Source organism: Syngnathoides biaculeatus, chromosome 8 (assembly GCF_019802595.1).
Source record: "Syngnathoides biaculeatus isolate LvHL_M chromosome 8, ASM1980259v1, whole genome shotgun sequence".
NCBI lineage: Eukaryota > Metazoa > Chordata > Actinopteri > Syngnathiformes > Syngnathidae > Syngnathoides > Syngnathoides biaculeatus.
In genome coordinates, this window is record NC_084647.1 from 5,330,294 (window position 1) to 5,352,145 (window position 21,852).

Consider the following 21,852-nt stretch of genomic DNA (forward strand, 5'->3'; position numbering starts at 1 on the left):
AATGAAGTCCACTAATTGTGAGTAGAAGGAGAGAGATCTATTTTAATTTAGTTAGAGTGACAGCAGAAATACCAAAGAAAAACTGCTGTCATGCTGGACAATTACACACTGCTGTCTAATTCTGAACCTCAAATATAGATTCATTTCATGAAATGATATGCTAATAACTAAAAATAATTATGTATCATGAAGTAGAATGTTCATCTGGAAGGAAGGATGAGAATGACCAATTTGGAAAAACATTGAAAATGTGTGCCTTCGGGGGTGGGGTGGGGTGTTAAATGGGGCTGTGCCCCCCTTTGTGCACGAAATTTTTTTGTTGTTTTTTTGTTTGTCACTGTTAAATGGTCACCTCTGGTTATTTCTAAAAGTGTAAATACAGGGCACTCATAATATTTTGAAAAAAAGAGATCATGAAATATAAAAGAGCAATAATATGCGTGATCTACAGGGCCAGTGCTACAGATGGGCCTACTCGTATTAACAGTTGTTAATTATATAATAATTGAGAAATTTACATCCAATTTACCTTTGTGTTTTCTGGTTTGATACACTTTGCCGGGAACATCCACTTTTTGTATGTGTTCGGTTAGACATGTTGATAACGTTTTCGTTCCCATCTGCACGGTTACACTTTTTTCAAGCCATGCCCATCTGAAACAGTTTTTTACCCCGTGGTTCTTATCAATTTCCCTGGGACAATCTTCATCTTTTCGCTCCAAGACTTTCGCCATACTGGAAAACGTGCAGACCGCTCGATAACATATGGGTACGTATGTCTATAAGTTATATCTATGCTGTAGTAAACAGAATGCTTCTTTAAAAAAATTTCACAAATCAGATGAAAACATCGATGAAATACCACCAAAATGCTGCCAGAAGTCAGAATGTTGTCGTTATTACAAACACCAAATTTAATGCAAACAGATAGAAATGCTGTAAATAGATAGCAATGCCGTTTTCCGCTATCACACCTGTGACGAATTTCACGACGAGCGTTGCCGATAGATGCTGGCGGCCGGTGTTGATCACAGCCTCGCCCCGCGTCAAGCCGTAACCCCCCTCCCCCAAATTTTCTCAACGAATCTATACATTTATCAACAATGACATTTTCAGATGAAAAAACTCTGCGATTCCGTGGGAAATTCAGATCCCTGTTGAAGGGACATTGGATACCTGTGACAAACATAAACCTACATGCTCCTTGTGGGTAGTTACAGCCCCAGATAGGGAAGCGAGACTCAACAATGTGCAATACATTACTACTTTTTAAGAGCTTTGTGAGTAATAAAAACTAAAACATTACTTTATGGAATTTTGGTTTTATGTAACAAGGAATAATGTTTACAACCATGCTAGCAGATCTATGAGACTGTACCAAGTATTTTCAACACATACAGGAAGCATATTTAAATATTGCATTAATTAAGCATCTCAGATTCAGGACGAGCAACGTGGTTTTCCTCCTGGCCGTGGAAGAGTAGACCAGTTCTACAACCTCGCCAGGATCCCAGTACGACCAGTCTCATAGTTTGGTCTGCATTGCCAGCAATAACCGGGCTCGTTTCTGAAGAGAATTGGACTCTGCCAAGGCACCCCTCTGTCACCGATTTTGTTCATAACCTGTAAGGACAGAATCTCTAGCCACAGCGGGGGCGTAGAGGTGGTCTGGTTTGGTGGCCTAAGCATTGCATCCCTGCTCTTTACAGATGACATGGTTCTGTTGGCTTCATCAAGCCATGATCTTCAACACTCACTGGAGCGGTTCGCAGCAAAGTGTGAAGCGGCGGGGATTAGAATCAGCACCTCTAAATCTGAGACCATGGTCCTCAGTCAAAAAAGGGTGGCATGCCCTCTCTTGGTCAGGGATAAGTTCCTGCCCCCATTGGAGGAGTTCAAATATCTTGCGGTCTCATTCACGAGTGAAGGAAGAATGGAATGGGAGATCGACAGGCGGATTGTTGCATTGTCTGTAGTGATGCGGCTTTTGTATCGGTCCATTGTGGTGAAGAGGGAGCTAAGTCAAAAGGCAAAGCTCTCAATTTACCAGTCGATCTACATTTCTACCGTCATATATGGTCACGAGGTATGGGTCATAACTGAAAGAACAAGATTGGATACAAACGGCCAAAATGACTTTCCTCCGCATGGTGTCCGGGTTCTCCCTTGGAGATAAACTGAAGAGCTCGGTCATCCGGGAGGGGCTCAATGTCAGGGCGCTGGTGAAGTGTTCCAGGCACATCACATTGGAAAGAGACACTGGGGATGACCCAGGACACGCTGGAGACTACGTCTCTCGGCTGGCCTGGGAATGCCTTGGGATCCCCCCAAACAAGGTGGATGAATTGGCTTGGGAAAGGGAAGTCTGGGCATCCATGCTAAAGCTACTGCCGCTGCGACTCGACCCAGAAAAGCTCTACAAGATGGATGGAAGGACGGATGGCATTAAGACCTGGGGCCATTTAAACATCACAGCAGCTGCAACTGCTCTGACCAGGTAAAATACCACAAGTAATTATATATGATTGGGGGATGCAAATGTCGAGAGCAATACAACACTCTTCTTGAAATATGGGTTGAACATGTAATACTCATTGTAAATGGACAGTTTAAAAGCAAACAAAGAAAGTCACTATTTCCATAGACAGTGCATCTGAGGCAGAGCAAAAATACTAGTAGATTCAAAGTTATGTGCCACCGCAAGGCTTGCTACGCATGTTTTCCAATTTGGCAGACCGCTCTACAGCAAGATGGGAGTTCCAGCACACTAGAGAGTGTGTCTTTGGCAATGCACCAGGCAGCGTGACAATTTGGAGCAGAAAGTCGATCTAAACTTAGTCATGCTCAGACCACTTCTGAGTCTTGGCGGATGGTAGCCAGCGTGTCTTACACGTTGTTGAATTTGACCAAGGCGCAGACAGAGACTGAGCTCCAGAGAAAGTCAAATACAAAATCAAGTCAAAAAGTTTTCTTTTCTTTTTTTTATATATCAACCTACAGGGGATGTTATGTAAAACACATTGCTTTTGTCTTGGGATTTCTTCAATATTCGCCTAAAAGTATGCACAAGGAAAAATTTGATTTAGTGACTACAGTCCTTAAGTTGCAATATTCAGTGAATAATTAGTCGTGGTGTTACAGAATGTTTGTTTTTTTGTGGCTTGATTTGCTTTCTGTATAACAGAAATCAACATAACGGGAAGGATAAAGGCCATCATGTTACCTCTGCATCCAGGAGAACCCACGGACAAATTTACACCCAATAACACTACAACAATCATAGAAGCAATACATAACATCCCCTGTAGGTTGATATTACCTTTAAGAGTGCTGCCATGTTTGTAAGAATATCTGACATCTGTTTGGCAGGGCTAGCGTCTTCTCAGTGCAGGTTGTGTCTTGCTACAAATACTCTACGATTCCATAACAGACTCCAATACCACTTCATATAATACTCAGGTACTCACTTGGGAATAAACTGAAGGAGCTGCAAAGCCAGCTCACCCCACATCCATCTATCTATCTATCTATCTATCTATCTATCTATCTATCTATCTATCTATCTATCTATCTATCTATCAGTAACTTTTTTTTTTTTTTTTTTACAAAGCCACTTTTATCTCAAATCCTTTGACTCTAAATTGGATCTAAAGCTATTTTGATTTAAGAAAGGTTTAACATTGTACTAACACAATATAACAGTTTTGTTTTTGGTAGCATTCAAACATTTGCATTAAAAATGCTGTATGTTGGTGCATGACAAATTGTTCTCCATTTTCACTCTCGTTTAGTTTGTAATTGTATTGTGAAAATATTAAATGCCACCATGGTGAGTGTATGAACAGGCAGATCCCGCCCTCAAGTGGAGAAATACTCAAACAGCATTTATTGCAGTCACTCCAATACTAAACACTTCTGCCCCCATTCCAAATACAAACATGAAACGTGAATAAATACTTTATTACTATGTGTATGTGTACTGGAAAAAAAATAAGCCACTAATGAGTCTAACTTAAATAAGTCTTACAATAGTGACATAACTCTTAAGTAAAAGTCCACAAGCCATCCCTATTAGCTTTATTTCAGTGAGAGGTTTCAAAAAGAGGTTATATATAAATGTATCTGCCAGGGGTGGCAGATTCAGTGTGCAACACGAGCTAGATATATTTAGTTGTGTTCAGGAATGGGCTGCAATGCATCATGTCATGTTCTGTTTGTGAGTGTGGAAGTAAATTCGGTCTGCTAATCTTCACACACGCCATCCTTTTGTGACCTACCACTGAACTGGAAAACTGACAAGAGACACGAATCAGAAGCAGACACCAGTAAAGTCATATTATCTCAAGTTGATGATGCAGGATGATGATAAAGGTCTGAATTAGTTTTAGACCCACCACAATATTTTAAAACCCAATGTTTTGGAAGAACAGATGTCCTTCTCAACATAGCCATGGCCTAACTCAACAACACAAAGATTCCAGAAAATAATAGATCATCTGTGGTGAGTTCATATAAGTGTGAGACTCTGTGCCAGAGACTTGCCATGTAACCCAAAAGTGTCTGTCAGGACTGGGTCTCAGTCAGACGTGGAGACGTCATGTGGAGAACATTGAAGCAGATTGGACAGTCTGGATCTCACAGACTTAACCTCAAGTAGTCTATTAGTAGAGAGGGATTACCTGTAAATCCACAAGGAGGGTTTTTCCAGTCAAAAGTCTTTTTTCTTTTTCCTCTTCTATTCATCAAAACACCAGGGGTGTAGTTTAAAACAAATGGGATGCAAATTTTATTCTATTTCATTTACTGAGACCCAAGATATATTAATAATCTTTATCATAATAATAATTAATATTAATTCTTTGGTACTGCTTTTGGATTAGATCTTACGAATTTGTGAAGGCATTTCAAATTCATTAAGGCAATAGTTACTTTTAAAAGCTTAATACTTAAATAATGAATTACTTAATACAAAAATACTAAAACTATTCCAAGACTTGTATGAAAAGTATTGTCACATCCTACATCGCAACATAAAATAAACTGTGATACCACCTAACATTGATGTCGACAATAATCAATATTGCTAAGGGTGAGTTTATTTTATATAGTATAGTTTGTAAATATAGTATAGTTTATTATTTGTTTTCTAGCAAAACAGTTCACTTCTTTTTACACTTGTATGACAGTTAGGAATTTTAAATGGCATAACAAAGTCAATTCACCCTCAGCAACCCTCACTCCAATTCATTTAAAGTGATTTCTAACCAGGGTGCTGTGGTAGTATGTTGTCAGACCTCACCGGGCATACCGCAGGAAATTACCAAATTTTAATTAATCAATAAGTTCCCACTTAATTTGTCAAAAAATTAGGTATTAAATCTAGCCATCATTGTTTTATGACAGCAATATATAGGGGCAGGCAGAATCATTAAATGTTCTTTCTTTAGTTGGCAGATGGTACAATAAACTTGTGTGTCCACCTGTTGCCATTAATTCAACAGAATACAGAGGCTGAAGTAAGTATTTAACAAGTCACTATTTTTCTCACTAAATAGATTTCCAAAGGTGCTATTGTCCTGACATTTTTACTGGATGTTGAAAACAACCCAATACATACATAGTACAACAAATAAGAGCAGAAATTAAGCTGTGTGTACTAATGTGAAATGGCAAAACACATGAAGAAAGGGAGGTGGAGAAAGGCATAGAAAGCCAGGACAAAACCTAAACTCTATCAATAATCAAAAAGGATCACAGCTCTTTTTCTGTGCAAATGAATACAGTCATTTTTTGTCTTCCTGCTCTTCTTTTGCTTATTCACTGGCGAACTTCATCAGCTCTCCCAAATGTTTATAAATCAGAGGCTGAGAGTGGGTATCAGTAGGTTCAATGAACTCCTCGTGAGTTACATCTTCAAAGCCATCACCCACGATTAACTGTGCCAGTTTCATTGACTTGCTGACAGCTTCATGATTAACTTTATCAGGTGATAGGTCTTTGCAGTCATGTACACATTCTGGCCACAGTTTTTTTCCAACACACATTCAGAGTTTTCTTTTTTCATGTCATGAAGTGCCTTGTTTATGCATGATGGTATTGTGAAATTGCGCCCAGTATGCTTTTAACTGGAAGGCCTTATGCTCATTTATGGCATCAACTAACTCAGGGTTCATACTCTGTCGGACCCAAGAAATTTAAGGGCTTTTTAGGGCCATTCTTGGGGCTGACACAGAAAAAATTTAGGGCCATCGTGGGAAATCAAGAGTAAGGAAAAAAGACTCATCCAATGGTGCCATCGTCTGTTCTTGGTTCATCAAAGGTTCCAGTACCTCAGTACCTGTGACAGTGATCACCTGTCGCCCCTTGTGGTAGTTCTCATTGATATGACCATTGTCAACGTCTTCACATAACAGTATACAGAAAAACAGATTCTAACAACAATTGCAACTATATACACAAATGTCTTCTACTGATGTCTCTCTCAGCATCCTACTCTAGCTCCTTGAGCCTACCCAGTGCCTCCTCTATTCGTTGCTGCAGAGGTGCCAAAGTGGCTCTCTTGTCCTTTGCTCTGCCTCTGAGTGCATTGGCCTCGGTGATAAACCTTAGATTCCTCTTTTCTTCTGCCTCCTCACACAGCCTGTCAGCCTTCTCAATAAGCGTTGATATGTCAGTCTCTATTCTGGCTTTTTTGGCTCTGAGGCAGTTGAGATGAAAAGTGGGCAGCGATGCCAAATGTAGCCAGGTACGAAGTCTTCCTTTCCCCACAGTGGTAGTTTTTAGCGATGTCACTGTCTGGGAACATGACTCCAAACGCTTTCGAATTATTTTCACAAGATTTGTAACTGTAATGGCTGCAGGTCACTTTTAAAGTCCACACGATCTCTGCCTTTAACGAGTCCGCCTTCGTATATTTAACTACGTTCATAGAGCCTGACTTCTGGCTGGTTGAAGTCGATGGGTGGACAACTGTAGGTGCGCATGCACTGCTAGTACCACTGCCTGAAGTTGATGCTTCACTATCTTTATATTTTACAAACAGATTCATACCAACGGAAGATGAGAGAGTCTTCGTCAAATCAGCGTGTCTCATTTTTTTCCTTCTGCAACTCCAGCGCTTTGACGCCCATCTTTCCTAGCTGGTAGCTCTGCTTGCACAGATGGCAGTAAAACATGTGCCGATCTTTTGCATCTCAACGAACCCAGCTTCCAAACTCCTCACTTTCAACCCAAGCATCTTGAAAAATGCACTTCCCCATGGTACAAGTTGGATCGATGAAAGACGTAACGAAGACGAAGTGAAAGGCCGACTCGCGGAAACAAACAATGGAATATCGACGACAAGATGGCGACTCGTCAACACGGTGACTTCCGTTGACAATTTCCGGCTGTTTTAGACGCCAGACGGATCGCTATTTTTTTTTAAATAAAAGATACATTTTTTGGGGGGGAGAATTTTGGCGGTAGAGGTCCTCCCTTTGATTTTTTATAATTTAAGGCCTTTTTAGGGGCTTGACCGGTTTTCGCGGATTTTAAGGACTTTTAGGAGCCCCTAAATGCACCTTCAAAAATTTAGGGGTTTTTAGGGACTTTTAGGGACGCGTGCGAATCCTGCTAACTGGTAATACAGTTCCCAGTGTACAGTGCCTTAAATGCAAGAATCACCCCTTGAGCCATAGGTTGGAGGAGCGATGTTGTGTTGTGAGGGAGAAACTCAATCTGAACTCTCTCATGATACAGATCCACAGGGTGAACCACAAGCGTCATGAGCAGCAACCAGTAAAAATCTATGCCTTTTTTCTGGAGGTATTCTCAACCAGAGTATTTCATTCATTCATTTTAAGGGCAAAAGGAATTAATTAACCAGTATTTCATTTGACCCCTCCATAGAAATTGCATCATCCGCGTCGCTGACCAATCAGAGGCCAGAGATCTGCATAAACCACGCCCCTTTTTTGGACCCACAGTTTCCTCAGACAACGTTGTATGGTCCAGTATAGCTTTTGTTAGCGTTTTATCGCATATTTGGGTTCTTTAACAATAGATATGGTTAAGAGGTGTAGTCACGGACTTTATAATAGTGACGACAGGTATCCTGAAAGGCTAGTTGGTGGAGTTCCAAAACCGAAGACCCAGTACGAAAAATGTCTTTGATGGCTCAAACTTTGTGGAAGACCGCATCATCAACTGAATCCATCTAAAATCAACCGGAACAGAAGACCGAGCACGAAAAATGTCTTCAATGGATCAAACTTTGTGGAAGACCGCATGATCAACTGAATCCATCAACCGGAACAGATATGTTTGCACGAAGGTAAGCCCTATATTTGATTTTAAATACATGTCTCATATAAATGAATTACCAGTTCTTCGCTTGCATAACATAGCTAAGTGTGAATGATTGACACACTTGATCTGCGTTGAGCGACATTTTGCGATGATCTGACTGCACAAACGTGTCCTTTGTTCGCGGCTAATGAGCTAAGCTAAACCGGACTAGCGAGTCCTAAAAGCCTTCGACGTGCACCGAGACACCACGACTGAAGGAAGGATGTTTGAGGACACTATAAAGTAGTGATTGTCGTACTCGGTCGGGACTTACGTAGGTTCGGCACTAATTCAAGAATAATTATTGAGGGGAGCGCGTAACGTTACACAAAGAAAACGAGAGAAACAACTCGTAAATCAAGCCTCGCCTTCTTCTTTTCCTTCATACGGCGGTTCACAAACGGCTATACAGATACATATACAGATTCTGCACACAAGTGTGATATGTAACACGAAAATAGGAAACTGTCAATGACGAATTCGTCTTTGGGTTATAATATATTATATTATGTGGCTTCTCGGTCTTCCTCTGACTATGGAAAGATCTCGCGCTTATATCAATGGTTTCTCCGTCGATATGCATGTAAATACCATTGAAATACCCCTCGCTGAAATACTTGAAGCCCTGCTGTTTGCTTTTCAACGATATTTCACTGTTAGCTAAGAATGCGAGTGAGAAATCAGCTGGTAAATCGGACTGTTTCGCTCAATTCTTTTCTTGCTGCGCCGCCCTTTTTGCTAATTGTTTGTCTGACGTTGGCGCACGTGGCGTGATGTCACTTCAGGAGGCGTGGTTGAGTGCCCTGTACGGAGGGGTCAATTGAAACTTACTGCAAAAAAAAAAAAAAAATGTTAGAGCTACCAATTTTTACTGCTGCTCATAACCATGATTGATGGCTTTGTTTCACAATGTATTAAGTACTTCTCAAAGAGTCACTGAGGGTGTAGAGCAGCGGTGTCCAAACTTTTTGCCATGAAGGTCTGATTTGGTAAGGTTAAAATGTGTGAGGTCCGACCATTTAATCAGACATTTTTTGACTCAATCAATAACATTATTTACAATCCATTCATCCATTTTCTGAACCGCTAATCCTCACATGGGTTGTGCGTGTGCTGGAGCCTATCCCAGTTGTCATTGCACAGGAGGTGGGTACACCCTGAACTGTTTGCCAGCCAATTGCGGGGCACATGAAGACATACAACAGTCGCATTCAAAAGCACACCTAGGGGCAATTTAGAGTCTCCAATTAATGCATGTTTTTGGGATGTGGGAGGAAACGAGAGTGCCCAGGGAATACCCATGCACGCGCGGGGAGAACATGCAAACTCCACGCAGGGAGGGCCGGGATTGAACCCTGCACCCCAGAACTGTGAGCCAACGCTTTGCAGCGGTAGACTTGGCACTGGCATACAAACATTTTTTTATTTTAATTTTCAAGTTTTTAACGATTAATAATATGATAATAGGATAATTAATTTAATCGATGTGAAGACCAGATTAAATGAGTAAAAAGTCTGTCTGTAAAAACCCTTTGGGAAACATACCTAACATCTTGGAAACCGTACATATAAGTCACTTTTCAATGCTCACAATGAACTTTTAATTTCAAAACTGTGGCACGTCCATAGTCAAAACTGTGGTTTTCAGCATAACAAAAAATCTGATATTTTAGAATTTATTTATCACAGAGGACTCAACAAATATCTTTGCCTGCACTAATGTGAACGGTGAAACTGAGATCTTTCCTGCACAATGTAGTCCAGCACTGGTTCAATGACTGGTTTTGATTTGCAAAATGGCAAACAGGTGAGTCACTTAGTAGTCTCGTTTTCACGTGGCTCTTGGTAATGTTCAGGACGGAAATGCCTTTTCACACAAATATGTGTTCAGCATTTTCGAAGCAACTGTTCGAATCTGTAGAAACATGGTTCCATCCAGCTGCCGATAGAAGTCAGCCAGCAAGAGAGAGCTGTTGGTGCCGCCTGCGACACTCAGCATCACACTGGAACTCAATAAGCAATCTAATGAAACGTCTGAATTCTCGGTTCCATAGTGTTACGAGGCAGGCATCCAATGACCAAATCTTGCTTGATCTCAGAACAAATTTTCTTAACTATTTTCAGCACACAATCTATTATAAATTCACCCTCAGTGAAAGGTTAGTCCTTGGCAATCAGCGTTACCACTTTGTAGCTCTTGTGAAAAAGTGCTGCTGTGCTGTTAAACAACTTCCAATTGTTAAAATTTTTTGCCAGGTTCTTCTCTAGTAAGATCATTGTAATTAGCATGTTTTGGCTGGTAGTGCCACTTCACATTGAATTCCTTGAAAACAGCTACAGTTTTAGGGCAAATAGGGCAGACACAGTTGTTTTATATTTCAATGAAAATAATACACAGTCGCCATGTTTGAAATGTGGTGTGCTGAAATGATGACATAAGGTCAGGTGTCAAGTGAAACAAGGATGCTGCCACGGCGCTACTGCCATCTTGTTGTGAAATCTAAAGTTTTTTTTTTTTTTTTTACAAAAGTATTTTATACAGCAGTCAACGGTGCAAGTGGGCCGTATGTAATTGATTTTTTAACAGACTCTGGGCCAGTGAAAATTTCAATATAAGCCGCAAGTAACAGTTTGAATGTGAGTGTGAATGGCTGTCTGTCTCTCAATGTGCCCTGCAACTGATTGTTGACCAGTTCAAGATGTAGTACACTTTTCCCCTGAAGTCAGCTAGAATAGGCTCCTGTGCCATCTGACCCTAACCTGAATCTATTCCACTACATTCCATTTTCCAGGCCACTTATCCTCACAAGGGTGCTGGAGCCTATCACAGCTAACTTCAGGCAGAACACGTACTAAACCCTGAAGTGGTCACCAGTCAGTCGCAGGACACATATCGACACCATCACTGAGCAGGAATTGACCCAATGCTGCCCGCACTATAGTCAGGCAAGTGTACCACAATACCATCAGTGACGCTAAAAGCCTGAATCCAATACAGTAATAAGTCAATGCATCCTTATAAGTAGAGCCCTCCTGTAGTCCTGCTGCCTCTGAGCTTTGTACTTCCACTGATTTCACAATAACTCCTTTTTTTTCTAAAATAAACCTCTCTGAAATACGCATCTCACTTGTTTTTTTTTGTAATCAGTTGTGTAGGGAGTCGCAAATCTATGTGAAATGTCTTAAATGAGTATGCTCTGGGGCAAGAAAATCTCTCATGACACTGAATCAACTGTGGCTAATTACAGGCCCCGCAGCTCAATGCCCTGCTTTTTCAAAGAGCTGCAAGTGTCTGCATTAAAACAATACAAAAACAAAACATGCTGCTGCGAAAACTTGACTATTTCAAGCAGCGGTTGCTGGTCCAATTTCCCTTCCATATTTCAGGTTTACAATCTTTTTTCATGAAGCGCTTAACTTTTTACACATATTCATTCATCAATTTTCTGATAATCCTCATTAAGGGGGCAGGCATGCTGGAGCCAATCGCAGCTATCTTCGGGGTACACCCTGGACTGGTTGCCAGACAATCGGAGGGGACAAATATACATGTACTCACATGCACACCTATGGGAAATGTAGAATCTTAAATCAACCAACCACGCCAGTTTTGGGGATGTTGGAGCAAACTGGAATACCTTAAGAAAACTCACGCAGGCAAAGGGAGAACACAGAAATTCCACACACGTGAGGTGTGGATTTAAATCCCGGTCCTCAGAACTGTGATGCGGATGTGTTAACCAGTCATCCACGGTGCCGCTCTTTTTGTACCTATCTAGTCTCAATATTTTGTTTTGATTGGACTAAATGGAGGCTTTTTAGTGCATCCACAGAATTACTCATCTACTCAGTGAGCTGTACTGTATTTTCTCTCACAGCAAAGAACCGAAGAGCAAAGAAACTATAAATTAATTTGCAAATTCTCTCATATGTTTTCTGTTAGCTTTAGCCATTCATAAATTTTCTGAGCCACATATCTTCACGAGGGTCATGGGAGTACTGGAGCCTATCTCAGCTAACATCAGGCAGGACGGAGGGTATACCCTGAACTGGTTGCCAGCCAATCACAGGCCATATAGAAACAAAGAACCATTAACACTCACATTCACACCTGCAGGCATTTTACACTTTTCAATTAACCTACCATGTGTGTTTTTGGGATGTGGGAGGAAACCGTAGCGCCAGGAGAAAACCCACACAGGAACGGAGGGAAGATACAAAGTCCACACAGGTGGAGCCGGAATTTGAACAGGGTTCATACTCAGTCTGACCAAAAAAATTTAAGGGCTTTTAGGGGCATTCTTAGGGGCTGACACGGAAAAAATTTAGGGCCGACACGAAAAATTTACGGCCATCGTGGGAAATCAAGAGTAAGGAAAAAAAGACTCACCCAATGGTGCCATCAACCGTTCTTGGTTCATCAAATGTTCCAGTCTCTCAGTACTTGTGACAATGATCACCTACTCTAGCTCCTTGAGGCTACCCAGTGCCTCCTCTATTTGTTGCTGCAGAGGTGCCAAAGTGGCTCTCTTGTCTTTTGCTCTGACTCTGAGTGCATTGGCCTCGGTAATAAACCTCAGATACCTCTTTTCTTCTGCCTCCTCACACAGCCTGTCAGCCTTCTCAATAAGCGTTGATATGTCAGTCTCTATACTGGCTTTTTTGGCTCTGAGGCAGTAGAGATGAAAAGTGGGCAACGATGCCAAATGTAGCCAGGTACAAAGTCTTCCTTTCCCCACAGTGGTAGTTTTTAGCAATGTCACTGTCTGGGAACATGACTGCAAACACTTTCGAATTATTTTCACAAGATTTGTAACTGTAATGGCTGCAGATCACTTTTAAAGTCCACACGATCTCTGCCTTTAACGAGTCCGTCTTCGTGTATTGAACTACGTTCATAAAGCCTCACTTCTGGCTGGACAACTGTAGGTGCACATTAGGGATCGCAACCGGTTATAAATAACCGGTTATAACCGATTTTCGGGTTTTTGAAACCGAAACCGTAATCGGACTTTCGAAATCGGTTAAAATTTCTAATCATTTCTTCCGGTTCCGGTACTCCACATTGTGCTATTTTTTCAACATCATTTCCACTTTTTTCAAGTTTCGCTGTTAGAGTAAAGTTGGACTCAAAAGAACATTCAGTTAAATCAAAGAAACATCAAACATGGCATTGAGGAAACGCTCAGTATACCTTCATGCCAACATTAACATTAAAACATTTTTCAAAAAAAAAAAAAAATTTAACTTACACGAATGCGTTGTTGAAAACCACATTCAACAAGCTTGTTTGTCAATATTGTGTACAAACTACCCCATTACCGCGGAGTAAATTAACGATCGATGGTGTAGCGCCGGAGAAAAGGAGTCGGAGGCGGAGTGTCGGACACAGGAACAAAACTTGTTTTATTGGCAGATATCAAAACACTACTCGCATAACGGGGGGAACTCTGTGAACTCGTCACTCCGGAAGAGCAACAACAAAAACAGTCCGTGCGGAACCCAGCACCCTAACTCGAGTTCCCGCGGGTGAATTATGTAAACACCACTATGGTACCGGTTTTAAAACCAGTTAATCGTTTTTTTGCTACAACTGTTCGGTTAAAACCGGTTATGGAAGTAAGCGTTTTTTTGTGATCCCTAGTGCGCATGCACTGCTAGTACCACTGCCTGAAGTTGATGCTTCACTATCTTGATATTTTAGAAACAGATTCATACCAACGGAAGATGAGAGAGTCTACGCCAAATCAGCGTGTCTCCTGTTTTTCCGGTGTGACTCCAGCGCTTTGACGCCCATCTTTTCAAGCTGGTAACTCTGCTTGCACAGATGGCAGTAAAACATGTGGCGATCTTATGGATCTCGACGAACCCAGCTCCCAAACTCCTTACTTTCAACCCAACCTTCTTGAAAAATGCACTTCCCCGTGATACAAGTTGGATCGATGAAAGAACTACGCTACATCGTAACGAAGACGAAGTGAAATTCCTACTCACAGAAACAAACAATGGAATATCGACAAGATGGCGACGAGTTGTCAACGCGGTGACTTCCGTTGACAATTTCCGGCTGTTTTGGACGCCAGACGGATCGCTATTTTTTTTTTTAAATAAAAGATTAATTTATTTTTTAGGGAGAATTTTGGCGGTAGAGGTCCTCCCTTTGATTTTTTTTAATTTAAGGCCTATTTAGTGGCTTGACCGGTTTTTGCGGATTATAAGGACTTTTAGGAGCCCCTAAATGCACCTTTGAAAATTTAGGGGTTTTTAGGGACTTTTAGGGCCGCGTGCGAACCCTGTTGAAGCTCTTATACAGATAGAAAAATCTTTCACACCATCAGTGAGTGGAAACTGAAACCATGCTGCCTCCACAAAAATCAGGTGAGTGAACCACTACAGCTTCAGTGATTCTTGACACCCACCTTCACACATCCAAAAGTATTTAATTGTTTAACAAAAAAAAAAAAGCAGTAGCAGACAACTTCAAGATGTCTACCATCCTTACTTCCCCCTTGGCAAAGGTTAGGAAACAATAAACCAGATGGTTATTATAGGAACATCCCAGCACCCTGAAGCTTAATGTCAGCCGTAATTTGGCTAGGCAGTAGCCAAGTGACAGACATTATAAAATTTCTGATTCATCTACTTTGAAAACACAAGAGCTGTTGCATGCAACCGATACACTTAAGTCCTGATAGATAGTCCTGGTTAAATATATTTAGCAGCTCAATATCAGTTTCACTTTGCAAAACTAATGAGATTCAACACTAGATTAAACAAAACAAATACCAACCAGTAATCTAATTTGTCAAAAATGCAATGGCTGTGGAAGAGCATAATTACCTTAAGAAGTTGATCATTTGTGATCTTCCTAAATACATAAGAACCACAGAAGTTTCCTGAATTTATATTTTTCACTCACCAGTCTCTCCATTTCCTGCTCTCGAAGTCGCTCCTCCCGCTGTCTTCGATGGTATTCCAAAAGCTCATCTTCATTGTCGCTTATTTCTGAGATGCTGTTCTTCCTCTCCCTCATCCCTGGTCGCCCAGTTGATAATTTCCTGTTGATTCTGGGACTTGACACGGGAGATGAGCCAGGCAGAGAACCAAGACTATATGCAGAAGAAAGCGAATTCCCATAGCTGGCATTTCGTATTCCCATGCCGCTTTCCATCATGAGAGATGTGGGTGAAGGACTACGGGCTCGCATTCCCCAGCTGCTAGACAGGTCAACAGGTGGAGTTCCAGTCTTACGATGAAGCCTAGGACTCTCTGAGACCAGCTTGCCTATACCTGAGGGGCTATCAGGTGTCTTCAGGGTTGGTACTGTTCCAGGGAGTGCCCCTGGGAGTACTGGGACGCCTCTACGAGCAATGGAGGGACTTAGAGGTGGAAGATCTCTTATATTACCTCCTCCGCCATTCAGTTCTATGTTTCGCCTGGTCATGCGGGGACTTTCTGGTGGCTGCTGGCAAGGTGATCCTTGTATTATATGGACAACAGGATCAAGAGGGGGCTGAAAAGCCTTAGTAGGTTGGGAAAGTTGCATGGATGGGCTTGAGTTGATGGAGGCATCAGCTAAGTTTGTCTGCTCCTCTCTAAAAGGGCTGGAAGGTCTTTCATGAAGCACTGTTGTTGTCTTGGTCCTCATACTAGTGGACATGGAAGGAAAAGTTGGAAACTTGGAATTGAAACCAGGGCTACTCGGCACAATACTTCTGCTGCTGAGACATTCATTCAAAGACAAAAGTGGGGTCTGTTTGGAAGTCACTGACCCATCTTGGCGTAATCCTCTGTGACTAGGGTTAGGGCTAGGAGGAGCATCCCCTAAGATATTTCTTTGTAGCCTGGGGCTTTCTTGAACCTTTTGACTCATGCTGTCACCATTAAAGTTAGGTAGGTTGGTCCGTGGCTGGGATACAAGTTGTGAATGGGTGGCAAAGATGTAGCTCGATGAGCGTGCAGGCACAGGTGGCAGAGAAGAAATGTGATCCAGGGGCGCTCCACCAGGAGATGGGCTAGTAACGCTACCACTGCTGGCTGGTGAGGGGGAAGAGAGAGGAGAAAAGGGTGGGGATGTATTGTCATAGCTGGATCCCATTGACATGGCCCCAGGACTCGTAGGAGGGGATAACAAATACCTGCCCCCACCATTGACCATGGGTAACACGTATGAATGAGTAACTGATTGGCCCCCATGGGGCTTTTTCTCTTCAGAGGAGCAAGGTTCAGGGTCATCAATGACTAAGGAGTCCATGATGTCCTGGAGGTCCTTTTCAATAGAGCTTACAATTAAACTGTGCTCAGACTGGATACTCTCACCAGTTTCTTGGGAAGACTGTGCTGGACTGGCCCGATGATTCCCGTTGACCAAGGTCTCCATGTCTAAAATGAGTCAAGTGGAAAAGAGGCTTCATTATCTAAAAGAACAATGTATTTAAGAGTTCAAATCATTTTAACATTTGCTTTATTTGCAGAACCATTAACCCTGAAATACCATTTCAATATGTAACACTCTAATCACCAATGAGTAAGCATGATAATATTTAACAAATTCTACCTCCGATATTGCTTATTTGACTCATAGAAGAATGTTCATACGTATTTAACTTCAGTCTTAGCCTTGATGACGACAGTTGTCGTAAACTTTTCTTTAAAGTAATTTTAGTTACAGTAGGTCAAGTTTCCTTCCATAAAACCAATAAAATATTGCAAACCAAGCTCATCTGGCGATGATTATCATGTAATTTTTCATAATACTGTAAACATGCTCAAGATCATGACTAAATGTAAGGTCAAAGGACAATCACTGTGAAGCACTGAGGAAAGGACAGAGACAAGGAGATGACAAAAAAAGACAGCAGTGTACTTTTGATGGGGATCAGAAAAAAAATAACCTAATTACTGGTGCCCCAAAACACCACATAGAACATCCATCCATCAATTTTCTGAGCCGCTTCCGATTGGGTAATCTAATCTTGACAGTCTCACTTTGTCTACATGGCTGATCAAGACAAGAGAAACACATTAGTGACACTCATTAGTATAACCTGAAGGGACGATCGGAGCAAAAAAGAATGTTCTTTAAATTGGTATGTCCTGTGCTTCAAAAGAAATGGGAATGCATGCAGCATGGTGAGATTGACAACTATTTACAGTCATACTCAAATTCACACCATCACCTAGTTGGAACAGAACCCGTAGAAGTCACGTTAGTAAAGCACTGTATCATCACTGACTAAGTAAGCAACCTTTCAAATAACAATTCAAATTTGATTTCACAATTATATCCATTTTTTATCTCTTATCTTTATTAATTACAGGTGAGCTGACTTTGGGCAAGAGGTGGAGTAAACCCTGAACAGGTTGCCAGCTAATCGTAGTGCTTATATACATTGGTCAAACAACCAAGCACACGCACGTTAACACATAACGACAATTTAGAATTTTTGATGAAGTGCACATGCGTATTTGTTTGGAATGTGGGAGGAAACCCAAGTAACCATGAGGAAATCATGCAAACTCCACACAGGAAGGCCATTAAATACGTGTGTAATTTATGCAACTGTTATGATATACAGTGGAACCACATTAAAATTAAAAAAAAAAAACGATATCATGGATTTCTGATAAAAGGGACCAGTGGGACTCAACAATGTGTCCAAAAATAGTTTCCATCTATCACTTAAACTGTCGTAGGCCAAGTCTTACTTCCAGAATTGGCCACTGTCGTTTGCAAGCAATGTGGTTTATTGCAGGCAGAGAATGGGGTTGACATATTTTAGGGTCCGATATACAGTACGAGTAGATCCAACAAGCTACAAGACAATAGATTTAGCACTAGGAAGCACAATAATTCTTCACGGCTCATGAAAGACTCCCCCATGGTGAGTACTGTACAACAACAATGTCCCCATCATCAAGCACACTAGATTCTCTCAGCCAGAAAAAAAGTGCTTTGTTCTGTTTTGCAAAAGTTGTTTAGGTGTATATACCCCATCGGAAAGTTGGGCCTTCAATTATTATTATTTTATTTTTTTTTTTAGATCATGAGAAGTTCAGCGTCGCTGTAGTAATGATTGAGCAGCCAATCAGTTTGGGATGCCATTGGTACATAATTATATGGCATCATGTGCCAATTCTTGGCTTTTGCTTCAGCAACTGCATTTCATAACATTCGCTCGCTGTTTCTTGAATTATGTGAATTTCATGGTTAGATACATGAGGGTTAAACACATAAATTAAGCATTTCCCTCCACAATTGTATCAGGCAAATCTCAACAAAAACAATGTCCTAAAATATAGAAACTCCACAAATAATGCATTAGCTTGTTCTGGCTCCGCAGGCATGGGAGTAGCTTCCTCCGTGCTCTTATCATGGCTCAGCTTTACACTGACTCTCTGTGACGAAACAGGGTTAGTATGTACAGTGCTTACGTATCATTATGTCAGCAACGTGTTATAGTAACTAATTTATACACTAAAATATGCTTGGCCGCGAGTGTCACGTAGTCATTCGCACACAGTGAGTGGTATCGAGGCAGAAAACGGGGGGTCGTGTGTGCTTGTGGGGGAGAGCGGGAAAGCGGGGTGCCAAATAATAGTAGCCTCTTTACTCACGTGACTGAATAAAAGCTGCTCAGCCTTTTGCGACATCCACCTGTTCTTTGACAAACTGCGGGGGACATCCTCCTGCACCAGTGGCGGACCGGCTGGGACTGAACCCGGAGGATCTAGGCGAGACTCACGGCAAGGATGGCAGGAGAGTTCGCCGGTAATTTTTTAAGGGGTCGAGGATTCTGCCCTACACCGGTAGTAACATTGCTTGTCAAGTTACGAAAATTGAGTCATTTTCCGGTCCATACATTCAGCCCTAAACTGAACCGATTTTCGTTCACACGTGGAAAATACAGTTGCCTCGTCATGTATCTCAACCTGTTGTTCACGCAAAAACTGTCATTGCTCTTTGGTGTTACGCCCAATTGAAATTTTAAAGGAATCAAATCAACCTAAATCATAAAGTCCTTTTATTTTGAATGTTTGTTGCCTACGTTCCGGTTACCAAGACGCCGTGCTGATTCTGCACTTTTATGCAGTCTGTTTTATTGTCGCCAACATACAGTATTGTGTTTGTCATTTATTGACTTCATCTTTGTCATTGGTCGACTCTTGGATTTGAAGCCAGGAAAATTGCCAATAAGTCAACTGCAATTGCATTTCTGTTTGGCTCCAAGTAAGATGAACAAAAATATGTGCCTTTTTTTTTTAAGTTAAAATGGTACGTAGCCATTTAACTCTTTCACACCATTAAAGGAATTACTCTCCAGTGTTTCTCAACCAGAGTGCCGTGGCACATTAGTGTGCCATGAGAGCTCTTCTGGTGTGCACGGGAAGTTATCTAATTTCACTTAATTTGTCAAAATATTATTTATTTACAACAAATAATGTATCTTTCTTCATCTTTCAGGCGGCATGGTGGAACAACTGTAGATTGTTGGACTCAGAGCTGTGAGGACCGGGGTGAATATCCCGCCTGTGTTGCGTGGGTTTTCTCTAGGCACGGTTTCCTTCCACATCCCAAAAACCTGCGACATTAATTGGACTCTCAAAATTGCCCCTCTGTGTGATTGTGAGTGCGACTGTCGTCTGCCTCGATGTGCCCAGTGATTGGCTGGCAACCAATTCAGTGTACTCAGCCTCCTGCTCGATGACAGCTGGGATGGGCTCCAGCACTCTTGTAACCTTGGTGAGGATAAGCGGCATCTGACAATGGATGTTCATCTTTCAATGGCAACGGGATATTAAGACAGAAATATCGAATAAATACCGATAGCAGAAAGTCTATAACTGACTTATGTATCCACTTTTTGTGATACTTTTTTTGGTGGTGGGCGAGTTTTCGAATGTAAGATGTGCCTTGGCTCAATAAAGATTGGGAATCGCTGGTATAGATGGAGTTCGTGCACCTACGTCACCGAAATCACGTGACTGGCCATATTGCCAGTCAAACAAAGCATTGTTCAATGCTAAGTCCATTGACACAAAACGAAAATATGTCTTATAGCACGACGCCCAGAGTTTCCGCTTGTCTTGGACAACTGGATATACACATGTATCTGCTGAGTCAGTCATCAAGATTTACACAGAAAAGTTCGAAAGCGTATAAAAGTCTGGACGCATCTCTCTCTCTTCTCAATGGGGAGACTGCTCGTGAACGCGGAAGGGAAGTCGGCTACATGTTAACCTTTGCAGAAATCCATCAATCTTTTCAGCTGGTATTCAATACAAATACCAATATTTAACAAATGACCCCTAGTTTAAAAAAAAAACTACATTCATTAACTATGATTGGAAAAAACGAGGACAGGAGTCGACTCCTCCGTACATGGAAGCTTATTGCGGCAACACGCACACACACACCTCTAAACTCTCTGTGACACTTTTTTTTTTAAAGTACGCATTGTTCTCAAATGAGTCAATTTGGTATTAAAAATACATTACTTCTTGAAAATTTAAGATTGAGAAGAATAAATCCTCCCTGAAATGAAATGATCGCTCCACAGGCATGTGAATTTGGTTGGGCACCAGCCATTATGATTAATTGCCGAAATCCATCAATCTTTTCTGGTCTTTTCAGCTGGTATGCTATAGAATGATCTCATTGAATATATGTCTCGTCTGTTGTGACAACCAACGGCACAACAGGTCTCGGGTATTGTAAATATTCTCCGGTTCAATGTCCCCCACAATGTCGAGCAGCTCTGTTTGACTGGCAATATGGCGCCGTGAAAATGGTGACGTCACGTGCACGAGCTCTATATACCAGTTGTACAAATTACAAGAGGTGTGAATAAACACAGCCGTGTAAAAAAAAAAGTTTAATTATTAAAAGTTTGTCTAAATTAAACACTTTTTTTATGAAATGTTGTTTAAATTTACATTATTCATTTTAAAATGAGATCCATGGGGTCCCTGGTTTATGACAGTTTCATCTAACCTGAATATGATCTGAAACAAATGCACCATATGTAAAGTAACCTAGTTAACTCGCAATTGTTCTAAATATTTCCAGGCAGGGGTTGCAAATTAGCAACAGGTTTAATATAATCGGAAATTTTAAGTCCAGAGTATCATTTTCTGAAAGTATCAGATTTTTCTCTCTGCAAAATTTTATTTGGTCCAGAGAGGGTTAATACACATCCATAGTGATTTTCATATGCTGCAAATATAAATCCATCAAATGGAAAACCTTATGGATGGCAATAATCCAGCGTGCCTTCTTGAGGTACATGACTGATGTATTCTGACTTGTGCATTGTGTGGTTTTTGGAACTTCCAAACCACGTCCGTGATGCCATCGTAAAACCCAGTACAATCCAATATTGCTTTTGTGCCAAAATATTCTTTGGGTGTTAAGTATAGAAAAGATGAGGAACCACTGATAACAGAAAATAGATGCAGTTTCGGGTCACGGGTTACTTGGTTTTACTGTATCCCTCTGTGACTTTGGACAAAATGCAGGGTACA

The 21,852-nt window shown here is 41.3% G+C and overlaps 1 protein-coding gene across 11 annotated transcripts in view; it reads right to left on the minus strand.

Annotated features, from left to right (window-relative positions):
- Window positions 1-21,852, minus strand: part of phldb1b (pleckstrin homology-like domain, family B, member 1b) — a 121,948-nt gene that overhangs the window by 55,665 nt on the left and 44,431 nt on the right. For 10 of the 11 annotated variants that reach the window (XM_061827481.1, XM_061827480.1, XM_061827479.1 and 7 more), the window contains one exon: window positions 15,248-16,710. In XM_061827481.1, the coding sequence (XP_061683465.1) occupies window positions 15,248-16,710 (1,463 nt within the window). Of the gene's footprint in view, window positions 1-15,247; window positions 16,711-18,945; window positions 19,102-21,852 lie in introns of those variants that run through there. The other variant, XM_061827486.1, reaches the window with a different exon arrangement.